The sequence below is a fragment of the Opisthorchis viverrini genome, assembly GCF_000715545.1.
Source record: "Opisthorchis viverrini unplaced genomic scaffold opera_v5_395, whole genome shotgun sequence".
NCBI classification, from domain to species: Eukaryota; Metazoa; Platyhelminthes; class Trematoda; order Opisthorchiida; family Opisthorchiidae; genus Opisthorchis; species Opisthorchis viverrini.
Genome location: NW_008752054.1, coordinates 377,313 through 395,932, shown reverse-complemented (window position 1 = coordinate 395,932; position 18,620 = coordinate 377,313). Strand labels below are relative to the sequence as shown.

General features: G+C 44.2%; 1 protein-coding gene across 1 annotated transcript in view; it reads left to right on the top strand.

Moving 5' to 3' along the window:
- Window positions 1-4,132: 4,132 nt before the first annotated feature.
- T265_10692 (hypothetical protein) overlaps window positions 4,133-18,620 on the top strand; it is a gene marked incomplete at both ends in the record, with an annotated part of 123,993 nt that continues 109,505 nt past the window's right edge. Inside the window, 6 exons of the mRNA XM_009177146.1 lie at window positions 4,133-4,207; window positions 4,340-4,780; window positions 5,841-5,996; window positions 9,196-9,356; window positions 11,348-11,476; window positions 14,316-14,637. Coding sequence (XP_009175410.1) covers window positions 4,133-4,207; window positions 4,340-4,780; window positions 5,841-5,996; window positions 9,196-9,356; window positions 11,348-11,476; window positions 14,316-14,637 — 1,284 coding nt within the window. The remainder of the gene's footprint in view (window positions 4,208-4,339; window positions 4,781-5,840; window positions 5,997-9,195; window positions 9,357-11,347; window positions 11,477-14,315; window positions 14,638-18,620) is intronic.

Genomic DNA, 18,620 nt, shown 5'->3' with positions numbered 1-18,620 from the left:
GAAAGGAAGTGGCTACTGGCCGCACATGGATGGTACGTGGTCGGGCTAGAATCTCCGTGAGGGGGCGAGAAGCATTGAGTCGAAGCTGCTCGATCCGGATTGGCTGGCATTCTGATTAATCAGGGTCCGTGTCCTGTACGTGACACATCCGTCCAAATGATGTGATGTTCGGTTATTAGGGACGGCTGGCCTCCGGACGCGCAGACAAAACCCCACTTCGGTCATTCTCCTCAAGCCGCTTGGGACGAGCCCAGATGTACCACATTTCACTCTCCGGGCATCCGATGATCCCGACACAATGACTCATGTTATCTCCGGTATGGACTTTGCACTCGTCCCCAAGGCTGAAAGTGCCTAACTGGACCAGATCCCAGTAAACAGTCGGCTTTGCGCTATGCGGTTGTCTGGCTCCATTAAGATTAACGCACGTCGATGTGGTAAAAGGTGTTTGTTTGTCGTATCAGCATACGCCCCATCAGATAACAGTTCTAAGACTGAGAAGGACGAGTTTAATCAAGATCTGTCACGACTTATTCAGTCGGCAAGAAGGATGTATATAGTAATCCTTGCGGGTGATATGAATGCCCAAATTGGACTAAGTCCAGTCGATTTGGAGTCAATCCTGAGCGCACGGATCATGGAGAGTGGCTTCAGTTGTGTGCAGATCATCATCCGTCCCTGTCCAGTACGAACTTCCAACACAGACGCACACACCGAGTTACCTGGAGGCCACCCACCACAAGACAGTCTTGGAGTCAATTGGACCATATGGCAATCTGTTGCCGATGGAGAACCTTAGTTAAGGATTGTTCCTTGTGGAATACGCAACTTGACTCTGATCATGCCATCGTGCACTTCGCTTTCGGCCAGTACTACGCGTGCCGGAGAAGAACAGCTCCGTTCATCACCTTCGACAAGTTTCAGTAGCTGAAGAGTATCGAGCTGATCTGGCTATAAAGCTACGAGAAACTCACAGTCTTGTAGACGGCAAAGATTGTTTGGAGGCTTAATGTAGGTGAATTAAAGAATCAATGCCCTCAGCTTTTAGAACTGTTTGTCCAACCCATCTGATTCGATTCAATGAAAACTGGATGTCTTCAAGATCAGCAGACCATATTGCTGCCAGAAAGGCCATACCAGCAACTAGTGACTATGGTGGCGCACGCGGACCGGATAATCAGAAGCTTAAAGAAAAACAGAGAACGCTGGTGGATTTCGAAGGCCCATGAGATGAAGGCTTTTGCTGCAGGCGACAGCCGCGCCCTGTTTCAACAGATCCGATCAATGGGTCAAAAGAAGGCTGGTATCAATAAGACAATATTCGAAAAAGATGGAACAGTAATTCACTCCCTCACTGGCCGTCTCGAGCGGTGGGCAGAGCACTTCAAAGAACAGTTCACCTGGTCTCTTTCAACAGAGCCGCCGGAAGAACCAAGCCTGCCCGAATGGGACATTGACGTCAACCCACCATCAGCAACCGAAATCTGGCGTGAGATTTCCATCCTGAAGCTCGACAAGACACCTGGTCCAGATTGTCCACACCCAGCGCTCTTCAAAGAAGGTGGGGAGGACCTGGTGAACAATCTGACAACCATACTGCGGAAAATTCGGAACGAAAACAGAATACCAGCCGAATGATGTTCCTCGAAAGTCATCCCAGTTTTCAAAAAGGAGCAAGAACGTCATGTGAAAACCATCGTGGTATCAGCCTGGTATCGGTTACATCTAAATTGCTCTCTGGCATTATTGTGCGCAGACTAATGGTCTGTCGGGAGCGACATTCGTGAGAATCAATTCGGGTTTCGTCCTGGTCGAGGATGCGTCGGCTGTATCTTTACCTTGAGAAAAATTGTCGAACAGCGCTACACCTTTAGACGTCTCACGTTGGTACTTTTTCTGGATTTGAAGGCTGCTTTTGATTCTGCCGATCGTCAGCAACTTTGGCAGTGTCTAGAGATCAAAGGTGTATCTTCCAAATTTCTCTCCCTTTTGAGGGTACTGTGTGCGAACTCCTGTGGGTACATACGAGTGTACCGGAACCTCTCGCCTGAGTTCACCACGCCCAGCGATGTAAGACAAGTCTATGGTCTTTCCTCTTCCACCTTTAAATTTGTTGTTGAAATGCTGCTTGAAATTTCCCAGACTGCCCCTGAAACCTCGGGAATCGAAATGCTCCCGAGACGTTCCCTTACAGACATTGAGTATGCAGACGATATTGCTATCCGTGAATCCTTCCCAAATGCAAACCACTTTAAATAACCTAAATAACTCTGCCACACAGTTTGGCATGCGCTTCACACATGCAAAGTGTAAAGTGCTGCTACAAGACTTGGTGGGATCAAACCCACACCTCATGATTGCAGGTGAGCCAGTCGACATGGTAGATAAATTTGTTTACCTGGACAGCTGTGGACTGGCTGGAGATGAAATCACTTCTCGAATAGCAAAAGGCCAGAGCAGCTTTTGCCAACTTCCGACACCTTCGGCCCCGATGTGATGTAAGCTTGTCTATCAAGGGAAGAGTTTACACTGCAGTGGTGCGACCCATACTGCTTTGTGGAGGCGTGGCCCCTATGCGCAGAGGATATACGGAAAGTGTCAGTGTTTGATCATCGGTGTCTGTGCGGCATTGGTCAGGTCTGGTGGGAACATCGGATTTGTTATACCCTCTTTAGTAATATATCAGTCAGACAGGTTAGATCACCGGAATGGAGAAGACAAACAACTTCGATGTAGTTATACTGCAAACAAGTGGATCGTTCCGTGATATGGAATTCAACTGGACCAGAATATAAAAAGAGCTAACAGTTCAGTAGGAAGTCAGCGAGGCTGAAATGTTGAAACAAGGTTTCAGTATACAAGACGAATCGTTAGTAACATGGATTTGTTCGTTTGGAGGTAGTCCTCCTAACAGGATTAGTAACGCTGAGGTACGCCAGATTGTCTTATGAAGAATGAACCCTCCTGCGATAGATGAATCACTCACCTTTCATAGGTTGCGCTGGCTAGGACACGCATGTCAGAAGACCATCTGTCTCACGGAGCTCCCTTTCGCCTAGCTCTCTGCTGAGTGGAAGCGACTGAGGGGTGAGCAGTGTATGACCTAGCAACGAAGTACGAAAACACTAACCAGTGAACTTAGACGGGTAGGCTACTGCCGCCTCCCCGGACGGGAACCAAGGGAATCAAATCACCAATGGTTAATAACGGCGAAAATTGCCTAACCACACAAGCAGGTTCGCTCTTGCATCAGATCTATCGCCTTCAATGCGTAGCTACCCAATTTCTGAACAAACTGGACGTGCCTTCGCCTCCAAGGCGAAGGTCTTCTGGTGATCGAAACTGTAGCAGATGGAATCAATGTGCATATGGTTTATAGCTGATAAATTAAATTGATTGAATCACCATTTTTACAAAGGGGTGATCTCGGCATCGGTAGTTTACTCGAAAGTCAGCTATGAATGTTTTCCAGATTAAAAACAGTTGAGCAATCGACAGATGTGGCGTCGTTGATAGGGCCGGCGAATTTTGGCCAGGGACGTTGTACGTGGACGAAGAGGTTCATGGCTTATTTGGTCGTCACAATCTAATGCCGGTCGTCATGTACGGGGGAAGCTTGGTTTTTAGGAGACAGCTCCCTTTCGATATAAACAAAGATAAAACAACAACTGATTGTCTCGCCATCATACAGTTCCGTTGGGAGAATCGAAAATCAACACACAGAAGATGTGTAATGTCTACTGCATGTGATTTCTTGATGTCTTTACGGGATATTCAATGCTTACTCTCCTAGCGGATTGCAGTTTCCACTCTTGAACACCATTTATCAACCTTATCCGATGAGCTCACTAACAGGCAATCTGCGGTGCACTGATCCTTCGGATATACTGGATTTACTGCCGCTGTTATATTTCTCAAAAGTTGACCTTGAGGACGATTTGCTCAATGTCAGTTTGTCGTACGACGTTGCTTATATGCTAAGAGAAAACTTGCATTTCCTTACCCAACTCCGCCAACTAAATCTACTCGGTCTGTGGTCATCTGTAAAAAGTGAAGAGTCATCATGGTATGCTGCTGCATCTCTGCCCCTTGATCAAAGCTTAATTCCAGCAGTGGGGTTAATGTTTCAACTATGGAATACGAAGCACAAAATGTTGCCGGAAAAGCGAAGCTATTCTTTCGAATGTTGTATCACTTACTCTATACGGTGAGACTGTTTTTTCACTCGGCCTATACAGGAACTAAAACAGCACGCTTCGCAGTCCTGCTTTTCCCAGCCTTGTGTAGATCTTCTGCAGTTGGAACCGTTTGAATCTGAGTTGATTGCTTTTATGTGCAGCACTGTATACGGTATGTTTCCCTGTCAAATCTTCGAAGCTTCTTCCCAGGCATACCAGACTTTCCTATTCTACCTGCCTTTGTATGTGGCTACATTTCCCATGCAAATCGCACGAATTTCCACCTGCTGAAACGACTTTTCCGCAATATTCCGTTTGAGTGGCTTACAGTATGGAATTGGCTAATTCAGTTGAGTGAACAGCTGTCACTCGGCGTCACAGGTTTGTTTTGTTTATGTAGTCATACCTCGGACTTGCAATTCTTCATAGTCCCGGAAATCTTACACTCCTTTGGAACGTCGAGTTCATCCGACGAACCTGGATTCATCTTCTCATTGAGCACCGAACTTGACCGCAATCTGTTGTTCCACCGAATCGAAGGCACGATCCGGTCTCTGCTGTTAGTCTGTCCAAATTACACCAGAATGGTAATCGAACGTTGCGTAAGTGTTACTGCATATGTTCAGATATTTCCTTTGGACAACCTTCTTATCTGTGAGCGAAGTTTTTATCCAGTTCTATTCAGACCCGAGATTCCGTAGTCTCCAGTGTGTTGGTCCCAGTGCCGCTACTTTATTGTTAAATGAGTAGGCAAAGTTTATAATGAAAATTTGCTCGTGGGGATTGTGTTTTGAAGAACATCCACGACTTTACTTTGGCGGTATGTGTTTGTCTCTATCCTTTGATAAAATGAACAGGGGGTGACTTCGTTAGAACGGACAGAGCTACAAAGCACTTTCTGTGACGACGGATTTTCTTTGTGTCGGGCACTTCCACCGTAGCAGATACTCGCATGCGGTCCTGGTCGACCGAATTCACTGACCGGAAGGTCCGTGGTTTGAACCCGACCACTGCCTCTCGACTTCCCCTGTCTAGGCTTGGGCAACCTGGTAGTATGCCAGCCCTTGCGCTTCCTTTGGGATGCATGGCCGTTAGGCACCGAAAGGGTGTTACAGCTGAGAGGTTCTCTCTTCAGTTTCGGTCGACCGGATGATCAGTATGTGGAGCGGTAATGGCCGAACTTTTCTTGTCCATTTCCCTTGGGGAACACCACATTACTGTTTTTCAATGTATGGAAATGCTGGTTTAATCGGGGAAACTGCTACTACCACCCCATTCTTACCCCGGATGATACTACAATTTGAACCCCATATAGGTTCATAGCCTCTCCTCTCGCATTATTCTGAATTATGCCATACCTTCGTGGTAGCCTCGTTGCCATTGTCTTTGTGTAACAGTTCAGCAGCTTTAACATTGAATCTACGGCATCCTACCGACGCCGTTGTCATTTTCGTATGTTCGTGTTTATTTCGGCACCATCTTCCAACCCACTGGTATTGTTCCCCGAAGCCATTACCACATATTTGACTAAAAAAAAATCTAGTCGATTGTTCGTTCGTTTTCTATTGAAGACAGGATACCAATTAGTGCTCCTCGTACAACTCACATATTTCATGGCCCACTTTATGCATTTTCCTACCTTCCATCCGACTCCATGTTCAGCTTTCGATCCACTGTTTTCCTGGTTTGGTTGTCGATGCCCTCTTCTTCCTCGACAAAATTGACGACAACTCACTGCTCATTTATCTGAAGCGAATGTTGTTGGATAGCGGTACGAGAACCCGGAGCTGGATCAGTGGTTATTTGAAACGGCAAATGGTATGTTGTATGTGTTAATTTCTGGTGGAGTTTGGACTCCTCCAAGTAACTCTTGTTTCACTATACTATGTTGCCATTTAGGTCCCTAAGTTTTGAGCGTCTTTGTGATCAGACGCTTTGATGAGACCGTTTGTGCTTTACTAATTGCCACCAGTGAATGTAACCATCGAGTACAGGGAAGCTAAATTAATAGTCGACTGCTGATTTTTTTGTAATCCACCTTGCTATGCTAATAATACTTCCAGCACGCTTGATGCCGATCAGTGTTAATGGGAAGGGGAACAGTACACTTGACTGCGAAGGCCGGAAGTTCAGGGGTTTAATTCAGTTATCATTCAGAGTTGTCCGGACTGTGACGGTGGGAGAGAGATATTACGACAAACTGTGCTCTTCATTGTTTTCATTGAGATTCCTCTCGTACGGTAAACCGAAACCTCACCGCCCATTTCATTAGAGATTTGTGATTATCATACACTGAACTATGTAGTGACAAAGTAATCCACAACAGCGTGCACATTGTCTGTGGGGACAAAGCAGTTTCTCACAGCCGTAACAACAGCAGCTATAATTAAAGTCTCTATGCAACAGTGAATGAACGAAACTCATCTTTGATCGTTCATTAGATCGATTTATCCTGGTAAATCGTGATTTCAAATTCTGAACAGATGTGTTCAATTTTGAAAAGTTTGTTTTCTCGAAGCGAAGCCTATTGGCAAACATTTCTGGCCAATATTGTCCGTTCGGATGGAGCACTTCTCATTTTAAGCGATTCCAGCCATCAAACGAGTTTGGCACTGGCAGTGCGAAATCTAAAAAAGACGATCTTGTGATGAAATATACTATTCTATCGAGTACACTAATGCAATGAAGCAGTAACCTACGAATCAGACAGAGTATCTCATAAAACGTCAAAAACTCGCACGCATATCGGTGTATAGAAAAGGGGTGCCAGATTTATTGCCAGCCGGTCTTCGTTTTGATTCATTAGTTTGCCCCATAGTTATTTGGTACCCATATTAGCGTCGTCTTGTTAACGCAGTTCAACTGTTACCAATCACACGTAATGTTCCAATCAAGGATGTCTTCCCCAATCACGTGATGATTCGGCTGTTGAACTCAGTGTCGAGGAATTAGACGTTACCCCCACCTAATTTTCGCACTACTTAGGCAGATTTAGGAGAAAACGTCATAAATCGAGCCCAACGTACAGTAGCGGATGCCGACCTTCAACGGAGTGTAGATGCGTGGGTAGGATGGCATTTGGCAAACTACTCATAAGTAGGCAAAACAAATTTAAGCAAAAAACACTAATGGCCGTAGGTACACGGCAGAAACAACTGCCCAGTCAGTTGAAAAACGCTTGGAACGACTGTCGGTATGATACATCCGGAACCAAATGACGAGTGCAGTCAGACGACGCTTACTATTGATCTCCTGCTTAAAGTCTTCGTGTTTGCAATACAACAACCCCTCCAAACCATATCGTACAGTGCTAGTTGGAAATTTTGACGAGTACCACGGATTCTGTTTTATGGAGTCGTTTGCACGGTCTGACAGATGTAATGGATTTAGCGACTGGGTGAAATTCTAACATTCCACACGTTTATCATACGAACTCAAGATCCTCGCTTTGATCACTCGAAATGGGTACTTGCATCCAAGTGCTCAAACAAAACCAAAGTCGCTTGGTTTGCAGGGTTCCAAATTGCTCAAATAAACTTTCCCGTGCGAGTAGTGTTCTATCTATTTTGTCCAACGTAGAGCAAATCTAGGTCATTTATAGAAAAAGCCGGTTTGAAGGATAGGGATGAGTAAAGTTGTATAAAAGAGCGAACTTGAAAGTTTGAGACTCAGAGGTTGGTTGTTTGGGATGCGTGAATGTGCGTGTAGAAGTATGGAGAGTGTTTGGAATATCAATTTCATGAAAGCTCTGCTAGAGAAAGATAGGAGCAGTCAATTGCAAAGGGCTGTGTTGTGTTGCTTTTCATTATATGTGATGTTTGATCCATCATGGTGATCCTTGTTTTGTTGATTAATGGGGCTGCGGTTAGCTGGTTTCCTTTCCAACCTCCGGTAGCCACACTTCAATATTGTGGGCTGGTTGAACTCCATCTGATGACAAGCCTAAAGTGCATGAACAACAAAAATGGAATCGTTATTTTTTCCAGCCATTCCCTGGCTCACGCCTCGAATTGATGTGACGATTGGCTGACATTGCGAGTTCCAGTGTCATTGGTCTGTAGCGATCAGGAGTCTTATATACAAACAGAATTTTTTCAAATTGGATGTATACCTTCTTCTGTTGGGTGAAGTCGCCGTCGTACACTGTTACTTGAGTTCTGAGTTGAATGATGTGGTTATCTTTCTAAATTTATCTGTTGCCGTAGCTCTAGAAGTGAGGTAGCTTGCTTTATTCGCTTTATTTTCTCATTGAAACTAGCTGGCGTAGTTTTTTTTTCTTTAAGAGGCTACCATCCACCGTTTTTTCGGTGAAGGCTATTCATTCAAGGATGTAAGACGGCTATCTGCTTCACTAAATTTCCCTTCCATACCGTTTCTAGTCTGAGATGTCAGACGGGTTAGAATGATGAGTTTTATCAATGACTTCTCTTTTCCTGAGAATCTGACTGTGTGCATGTGATTTATTTAGGTGTATGAAAAATTCGTTGGTAGCGTCTCGTTTAATGACAACCAGCGTGCCATCCACACACTACCAGGTAAACCGGCGACTGGGTTTTTGTTTACAAGCCCGCACATTGTGAAGAGCGACTCTGGGTATTGTCCGGATCGTTAAGAGTAAAGCAGATAATCAGTCATGCGCCCAGTAGGTTCGAACATGTTCGATCCACTTATCGGCCTAAAATCCCACTCACCCGTTCGAATGTAGTTGCCGTTGAAATAGTTTGGAAGGGTAAAGACGCGAACCGAATAATTGCAACTAATGCGTTTAATACCCTGGCTGACTGCTTACGTTCCATCAGTTGGGCATGGAGTTACTCAGTAAACAGGCGTGAAAATCATACAAGGACGGACAGGACCCAGTTTCAGCTGGTCTTTCTTCGCCAGTAAATAGCTATTTCCTCCTAATGCAATTTCCGTTTGTGAACGGAAGAGTTGTAACGCGAACTATTTCGTCACATTGATACACTGATGAGAACTTCGCCGACACAGCTTTACAAGCAATGCTGTTACTTTCCAGGGTGCTGATGGCCAATTAGAGAAGTTCAGCCAATATTTCATCAAAAGTAGTGCCTCCCTCATCCCCAGCGATCCATCTATACCTTTGACGAACGATGCCATCCTGAAAGCGCTCCTCTTGCTCCGAGTATTGGCAGCGATGCGAGGATTTGTCAATTACATGTGAGTTCATGTTTCTTTAGCCCGGTCGCAGCCATATATCGGACATATATCGAACAGAACACGTGTTGTAGCCTGTGTTACCAACATTTTCCACAGTGTCAAGTATGTTGCTCCATTGCCTTTCAGGAAATTTCAGTACGACCCTTAATACTTTTCTCCGATGACTAAAAAGGATAGATATGCATTACTATGGCTTCGATTGAATGGGTCGTTACTTAGATCTGTCACTTCGAACTAGGCAGTATCTGAGCCGGGATGTACGAAACCTCATCTGAGATGGCATTTGGAGTCGGAAAATCGATTTCAACAATCCGGTCGGACGACCCATTTATCAGGACCGCTCATCTAATATGTTTTAACCAAAGGTAATCTAATCCAACGGTGCTCTAGTAGTCAACTGCTCTGAATTACCCCGCTGATCGGATCGAGTTTGTTTATTGGATCCCGAGGTTCTGGGTTAATCAATCACGTGCCAAAAGGCGAACAAGTGCGCTTTTCCATACATGATTATTCAGTTAAACTAGCGCGCACGAAGTTAGTAGCAGTAATATGCTCGCATTGAATGTCGGAAGTCAGGCGCGAAAACCTCGGTATGCACTAGGATGTGCATCGCGTATGAACTCTAATAAAGGTAAAATTCCAGACGGTAGAATGGCCAGAGTTATTGGAACAGGGTAGGTTTAGGGCTGCTCGAACAACAGTTGTTACCTGTTCTTAAGGATTTTCGTTGGGGAGAGTGAGGTTCACTCATGCATCAGGCCGGGTTACTGGTCAGATTGTTGTTCACGCATTCACCTTACTTCTCTCCCAGAATTGAGTTCATTGGGATCCATACTGGGAAAGTGAAACCAGGAAAATATAATTGTGACATTTATACTGGACAGTTGATTAGCCTTGTGACTGACGGGGTCATTTTTCGTGTTATCGGTGATGACAGTGCAGCGATTGCATACAGCGACAGAGTCAACTGAGAAGGTCACTTGATACGATTCATTATTTCTTCTGACAACAGGCATGAGTGACTCATTCTAGGGGTAAACAGTTGCTGGTTCGTGTCATTTGCAACATTCCCTCACCGATAGTGCTTGTGGGATACTAAGAATCGTAGAACCGTTGGAGATGCATCAGTTCTAGGAATGTGCCTAAGAACTAGCTCAATCAGCAGATAAGTAGTGCCTGTAAACTTTAAAAGAAATTGGCGACGTTTCATTGTGATACATTTATTCATATTTGTTCGATAAATGGGAGACATGTATCCCAACTCCATTGCTGAGAGTGGCTTCCCATATAAGCCTCCTACATGTTTGGCGATTGCGTTTCCCTGGGTGTCAGCGTATGCCACCTATCATCTGTAGGGGCCATCTACTAGCCTATTGTTGAAATCTGATGCCGATCAGCGCTATTTTCGATCAATGGGTGGGGGACAGCTTATCATCCTATCAATACGCACTCTTTGAACCTGCTGCTTCATGGTACTCGGCACACTTGTTCTGACGCCAGCAATTCGCTTGGAATACTGCGCCTCGTCGAACTGTTATGACCTTCCATCCTCGATGTCCACCATCAGTGTGACTGTCAGGTATGACAAGGAAGCCGTCCACATGGCAGTACGCACCCAAGCTGTTCTTGGTGATTTGCTTTTTGACCTACAAATTCTTCAGTAGATACAGTTAAAAAACAATGTGCTGCTGGACACCTGGAACCACACATTTACTGGTCGGCGTAATTTCGTCAGACCATTCACTGTAATCTGGCATCATCATGGCAAGGAAAGCCTTCAATGTTCTTGTGCCAACCAAACGCAATGCTGTACGGTGGTGGTAAACTATATGGTTACTTAACTTTCTTGTTTCAATGAAAATATCTTGACTGCCTATAGCTTAATTAGTAGCATTCATATTTGTTCCATTTTTCTGCTTCATTCCGAGCTATTAACACCGGTCGCACTCTACCCTCTTTCAGATGCTTTTACGTTCTTTGTTCTATTCCAGCTTTCCACCTACGTTGTCTTTGCAATTGTTAACCTTACTAACCCACAAGACTGTCGACTCCGAACGTGGATCTCAATATATCACGTATTCCCTGGCATTTTTGATTGGCTTGCGTTCCAGTCTCCAGGTGTAAGTTTTTCTTGGCGATCGACTGACGATTCTACATGACAGTTGCTATCTGTTTATTGAGCCTCTTTTTTCCCACATCGGGGTGTCTGATCACCCCCCCCCCCCCGTACGCATTAGCTTTTGTCAACTACCTCGTTGAGTCTTCCGTAATCTATTTCATTACAGTATTGAAATCATAATTCTTCCTGTCTATAGTCTCCAACCTAATAGAGCGGCCCAAAACGGTCTCTGATGTGGTTTCTGCTGTAAAGAGGTTTATTATTGAAATACTCTTCGAGACAACCACGAGTTAGTCCCTATCGAGTTATGGTCTCTCTCAAAGTATGACTTCTTTTGTATGTCCTCGCACTTAAAATGGAGTTTTTTGCTCACCCTCTTGAGTTTCGAGCATGGTTTTTTTCTTCGCATGACAAACTAAACTGGTGTACTCTTACGCCCCCTTCGACGACGTGTTTCCAAGGCAATGCAGCTCCAGCGGAACACTCGATCTCAGTATGGGTGCGTTCCAAATCAAACAGACTTGTCTCCCTTGTTTCCGCTTACAAAAACTCCCTTTCACCTTTTGCTCAGTTTTTTGTTGTCTATCCTAGTTTGGATAGAACGGATGTGTGTGTGTGCGCGCGCTTATGGACGTGGACGATTTTCCAGACTCTTACGTAGACCTCCTCTGTTTACTGATTTGATGGTCGCTCGTAAACCTGAGTCTTGTGTCACCGAGGCCAGTGCGATTTCCGAAAAAAAATGGTGCTTAAATTTCGTAAAACGGAAACGTTTTAAATGCGATGGTTTTGTCTTCGTTTCGTGCGACGTTCAAGTGTTGGCCATGGGCCAATATGTTGTCCTATATTTGGGCACTTTCCACATCCGATACGTATGACAACAAAGGCATAAAAGGTGCACGAAGTGTATGGATTCGGTGTAAGACTCGACTTGAAGAACGGCGCGGTGCAGTGGCTGGGACAGGTTAGTCGACTGGAAATGAATAGGATCTCCAGATCTTCTCACACAGAACTGACCGTTCTCGTTACCGCATTGCACTCTATTTGGGTTAACTTCATACGAAATGAACAACGAGAACACATTTGCATCCAGACACTTATGGCGACAGTCAGAAGGAACGGACCCCCTTAATCTTGGAAAATCCTAACCACATTCACTGAAAAGGAGCGTGGGAGAAAAAACCTATTATTTGGCTACTGCTTGTCAATGAACTGTTTCTCAGTACTTATTTCCAGCGTAAAGTTTCTGTCCACTTCAAACGTTTTCAAACCACGCACCTAAAAACGTGTTGCGCTTTTCGATGCGGTTCTAAACATACATGTGGTCGTCTAATTTAATTTGTTGTCCTCCTGAATACCCTGTCACACTGTACGGGGGTTTGGGGCACAACAAAGTATGTCCATCATAGGCTTCGATCAGTCTTTCCGACTCGAACTAAGGTGCTATTTCACGTCGTGCCGCCTAGTTGAGCTTTCCTATTTAGGACATTTAACGGTTACGATACAATACGCAATGCACTAAAATGCCTCTAAACCAGTTCCTTTAATCACTTGATTAATGGTTCTAGCCTGGCCCGGATATCCAGATAATTTGGTTAGCCTCGCTGCTATATTGTATAGTTGGGGCCTGAATACCCTAATCAAACACGTGTTCTGAAACTTGCGTTTTGAAGGTCTGATGTTGCTAGGTTGCCTTCTGTGAGCATGGGAAATGGCCCATCGGTGAATACACTCTCTATTGCAGGTAGATATCTAGTGTACATAACCCCCATCGGCTCATTCCAGTATTAACATTAACACAACTTTTTAGCTTGCCAACATAAATGGCTGCATGTTGCTCCATACCGTATCTGTGCGATGTCATTTTTGTCGTTAACGACAAAATGCGGAAATGCGCACGATCAAGATGTGTGAAGCTCCATAGTTCAAAGGTACGATCCTGACAACGTTCCAACCAAGGTGAACGGCCTGATTCATGTTTGAATCTTCGTACGATTTTGCCCACTTTCGTACGCACACCGATAGCAAAAAGCCCACTTGCTTTTTTGACAAATAGTGTTTGCTGGTCGTGTAACCTGACGGGTATGCCAGAACGTAAAGCGATACCGGTTAGTCCACGGCATATTTTGGCAGTAGAGGCTCTGATTGATGCTCTAAGTCCTAATGGATACCCGTACCGGTAAACCAACCATTGACACAAAATTCCACCATGATACACTGCGACTTATTAATGATGTCACCTCGATTGGTGGTGAGACTTCTGTTAGCAAAGTGCCCAGCACAGCGAACAAACCATCAATCAACTGTCCAACCTGATTTGCCAATGTTTTACTCAACAGTAAATTGATTCAAAGTTATCTGCCAGTGGACTTCTGTGACAGATTACGCGATAGCTCTACGGGAAATAGTCAAATGAAGGCCTTGAAATTACCTTATAGCAGTTACCATTCTCTTGGTTAGTTTCATTGTTTTGCATTAAGTGAAACGTGATTTTGCATAGCCTTGTCATCTGGCTTACGACCGTATTTCCATGATTAGAAGTTGTCAGAGGGGAACGTTCACAGACTTTCGTTTTCTCCGTTAAAACGGTGATATTTAGCTAAGGTGTCTGGTTGGTTGAAGACTATGAAACTAGTTGCGGATGCATCTATTATACTGGTCAGACAGTGTCATGGATCATAGAATTCAGAAGTTTACAACACGCATTCGTCTCTCACCACAAGCTTGACCACAAGGCTTCACTCTGTGGAACTTGGACAATCAACGTGTCAATCAAAATCCTACCACTTTTACACCTTTACGGCAGCATTGTGGAATTTATTGTCCATTGACTCTTTCAGACCTCAAGATATCATTGTTCGAAATGGTTCGTCATCGGACATAGAGAGTCAGATCGTGGTTTGGCTACAAGGCTTGATCAATCGACAAACTCATGTGCCACCTGCCGGACTTTCCGATGAGCAACGCTCCATCCTTTTAAACACACCGAATAACCGACCATATGCCGAAACGTTGTTACTTCTAGCCATCCTGTTTCATACGAATCAGCCTGGACCAATCACAGATCTGATTTCAAACCTGCTCGGGCTGCGAATCCCGTCTTTGGGACGTACCGTCAATGGGTGGCGAAAAATATTCCTTCAATCTGTGTTTACCGAGAGCGTGAGTATATTTCTGTTCGATCATATGATGCATTGAAGTGTGGATAATTATGCATAACAGTTTGGTGGGACGTTCGGTGCAACGATGTACACGAATGAGTTCCTCTCAAAATTTGTATCTTTTTGAAAGTGAAGCATGGATGAGCGCCATTACCCTGACATTGGCATCTCTCTGTTTCTCTCTGCTGCAAACGGATTTGCGTTTATTGGTATGAAAATTGGCTAAGAAGTTTATTCTCCGGATCCAGTTTCCCGCATCCAGTAAACGCTCCATTTACTCTAACGTTTGAGGATATCAGCTGACTGCTCGACACAATTTTTAGCCAAGAGGTGATGGAAGATTAAGGTGTGTAGCACTAATAAAATTAACCATGACAAAGTGGGATTATTTTGTGGTGTTAGTTTGGCCACACTACTTTAATTTACACTAAATCGCCGTTTTTATTGGTAAATCGGCTCTCATTTTCTTCGGACCGTCGTTTTTTTGTTGCAGCCTTTCGTTTAGATTATAGGTATTGGCAGTGATACTGATGCTCAGATATTACTCTTTCATCACTGTACTTTTACTAAACTTACCCACTATCAGTCACGCAATGTAGTTCCTTTCACCCGTTGGTCCTCGATGAACTCAACAGATGAATATTACCCGAAATGGCTTTCCACGTTGATCATGCATTTACCTACATGCCACCGAACTTACATCTTTAAAAACCTACTCTGTAATCAAGAGGTTCGTTGTCATGGTCAGTGTTCTTCGAGTTGATATGTCTAGGGCTCCGCACACACCGTTGTTGCGCAGTTTTAGCTGATATTAGCCATGTACTTTTTCGCCAATGACGTTTCCGATTTTCTCAAGCCTAGACAGCAGCAGTCGAGATTCAGAGGTTGGTTCGAACCCGCGAACTACATGTCGACTGATCTTGTCTAGGCTTAGGTAGCCTGGCAATATCCCTTGCTTCCTTCAGGTGGCGTGGCAGCTAGATGCCTGAGGGGTGTTGCGGCCGAGCGGTTACATCATTATACTTATTTTTCCGATTGATTTGGATACCTGGAATAAGCATCTCAATGAAAGCGAGCTCACTCTAGTGAATTCTAACAACAAGTTGGCCGTTGAACAAGTTAATCGTCCCAGATGTCTAACAGTATTTCGAATTTCAGTTCTCTTGGCATCACAATGATGGATGCAGTCGTATGCCTTTATTCTAAGAGTATGCGACTACAAGAGCTATTTGGCAACTTATCTCGTCCAGTTACGACTGTGCTCGATAGAAACAAGTGCATTTGGTGTAACTATCCTACTCTACAGCTTAGGTAGCTGGCAATATCCCTTGCTTCCTTCAGGTGGCGTGGCAGCTAGATGCCTGAGGGGTGTTGCGGCCGAGCGGTTACATCATTATACTTATTTTTCCGATTGATTTGGATACCTGGAATAAGCATCTCAATGAAAGCGAGCTCACTCTAGTGAATTCTAACAACAAGTTGGCCGTTGAACAAGTTAATCGTCCCAGATGTCTAACAGTATTTCGAATTTCAGTTCTCTTGGCATCACAATGATGGATGCAGTCGTATGCCTTTATTCTAAGAGTATGCGACTACAAGAGCTATTTGGCAACTTATCTCGTCCAGTTACGACTGTGCTCGATAGAAACAAGTGCATTTGGTGTAACTATCCTACTCTACAGTAGTGAATGATCTATCGTGCACAGTATCCCCCCAGCTATACGAGGCTAACACTGACTTTTTTGAACATCTTATCGGTAGCTTGGACGTTTGACTCTTGTCCACGTCTGCGTAATACAATTGTGAATGAACGCGAACTTTTTGCGTTCTGTGACGTGTCTTCAAACTACTATCCTCCAGTATGCATGTTCCTGACTATCATCAATACTCTATTGAGGTTTTTTCGTAACACTGAAGCTAGCCGTAACAAGTATAGCGACGGACCGCTGTTTCGCCCGAACAGAATAAGGTTCAGTAGATTTGCGTGCACCGTTGGTACCATAGAGCAATGAATTGTTCATGATCACAAATCCAAACACTTAGTCCTTTTTGCCATTGTGGCGCAACGTCCAGGTACGCAGTTACTTGGCTTCGTCAACTTATTGTTTGCTTCTCGGGCTTTGTGTTGTGTCTTTCGTGACCCTTCCACCGATTGTTGTTGATACCACCACCAAATTTTGTAATCGGAGACGTTCTGTCCGTATTACAGTTTGGAGATCAATTTAACTGGATAATAAACCCCTTGCCTTGCTTTGCCTATTGTTTTGGGATTGGACCTGGAACGAATCGTATCTGTCCGCGTGATTTTAGGTTTCCATTGTCCCCTGACAATATACACACACTGCGTCTTGCTTACGAGACTTGCATTCGTTTCGGTTCTTTATCAACCTCGTATTTGCTTCTGTCAAGTTCATTCAATACAGTGAATTCAATTTAGACCATTTTCCCCATCCTCCGTTATCTTTTGTACGCGTAATTTGTTTGTTCACCTCCCTGCTTGTCCCACGTGAGTTTGCTCGTCAATCAATGCGATTCTTAGTCGTTTTTAAAAAAATATTCCAACATCTTCCTACACCATTGTCCTCCTTTTCCCACTGGCCTCATTTGCGCTTATCTTTGACGAGCTATGGTTCCAAATGTTGGTTTATCCTTTTTCACTCTTAATCGATCTTTTGTCTCGAATTGTCAACATTTTTTTAAAAAAATTTCAGGCTGCATTTATCATGATAAGAAGGAGCCACGAGGAATTTATTTTGGATCCGAGTAATCATCTTCATCATCTGATTAAACACTGTCGCTACTTTTTTCACCTAAATTTTGTACATCATTTCGTTTTTGTGAATGCACACTGTAATAATTTGCCACCCCCCAATTTTTTACAGTTGCACGAGTGCTGTTCATTTGAGTCTGTTTGATTTCGAATGATCTGAGCAATCCAGACACAATCCACACTGACATATTCACGCCATAAAATCATTGTTACTAATATTCTGTTGCTTCTGTTCGTTTTGACCATCTTTAATTCGACAGTGTATATATCCGTCCTCATAACTGATAGTTCCAGCAGCGTTTTGGTTCTGATTGTAGTTTTATCTCAAACTTTTGCACCGCCAAACGCAATCTACAAGATAGGGAACTGTAAAGGTTGCTAAATTCTCAGTAGCCGTTTTGTTAGGCCAGATCTGTCAACCCTTTCGGACAAAAACACCGGTGTACTTAGCGAATATACACTCATTTGCAGACTAATTTGGTTTTTTGAGAGACTCGCCTGAAAACCAGTTGAATCTCTCATTTGTGATGTTCTCAGGCAAAAGGGCGAAACCGGTCGTGGGCTGTCGATGGATTTTCAGCAACCTTATGAGTAGTACAATACCGCTGCCCTTACTTTGCTAATGAAGTCTTCCACTCTATCTCACCAGTTTACTTTGAACGGCCTGTTTTTGTATCCGTTTAGGGGATTCATGGAGCCTTGGCCGCTACCTGTCGCCACAATTCTAGGGAAAGGACCGCCGTATTGTAGCATGATGGACCTGTCGACAAAGGTGATTGCTCCTCCTGTCACCATTACTAGGAGGTCAGAGGACCACTCTGAAATGTGTCAGCAAGTTATCTATTACGCCTCCGACAAAGTTACTCAACTTCAGCTTTATTCCGGATATGGTCATAGGATGTAGGGATGAATGGCCTAAAACTGGCGAATGCCACGCACAGTCACACGATATTCTTCGTAACAGGGAAGTTCATTAGTTATGGAGAGTCTGGTAGCACTTTCTACTGCTTCTCACCTGGTAAGTTTGTTAGGTAGAATCGCAAAGGAGATATGATAGAGTTGTTTGCCGCGTCCAAACTCCAGAGTGCATGCTGAAAACGCCACCCACATCTTTTCTTTGATGTGAACGTATGTAACCTCTATTTACTCCCCGTCATGGTTTGCCAAAGTTTCCAAGTTAGTAATGGTTTGCATGGGAGACGTTGATCTCATTT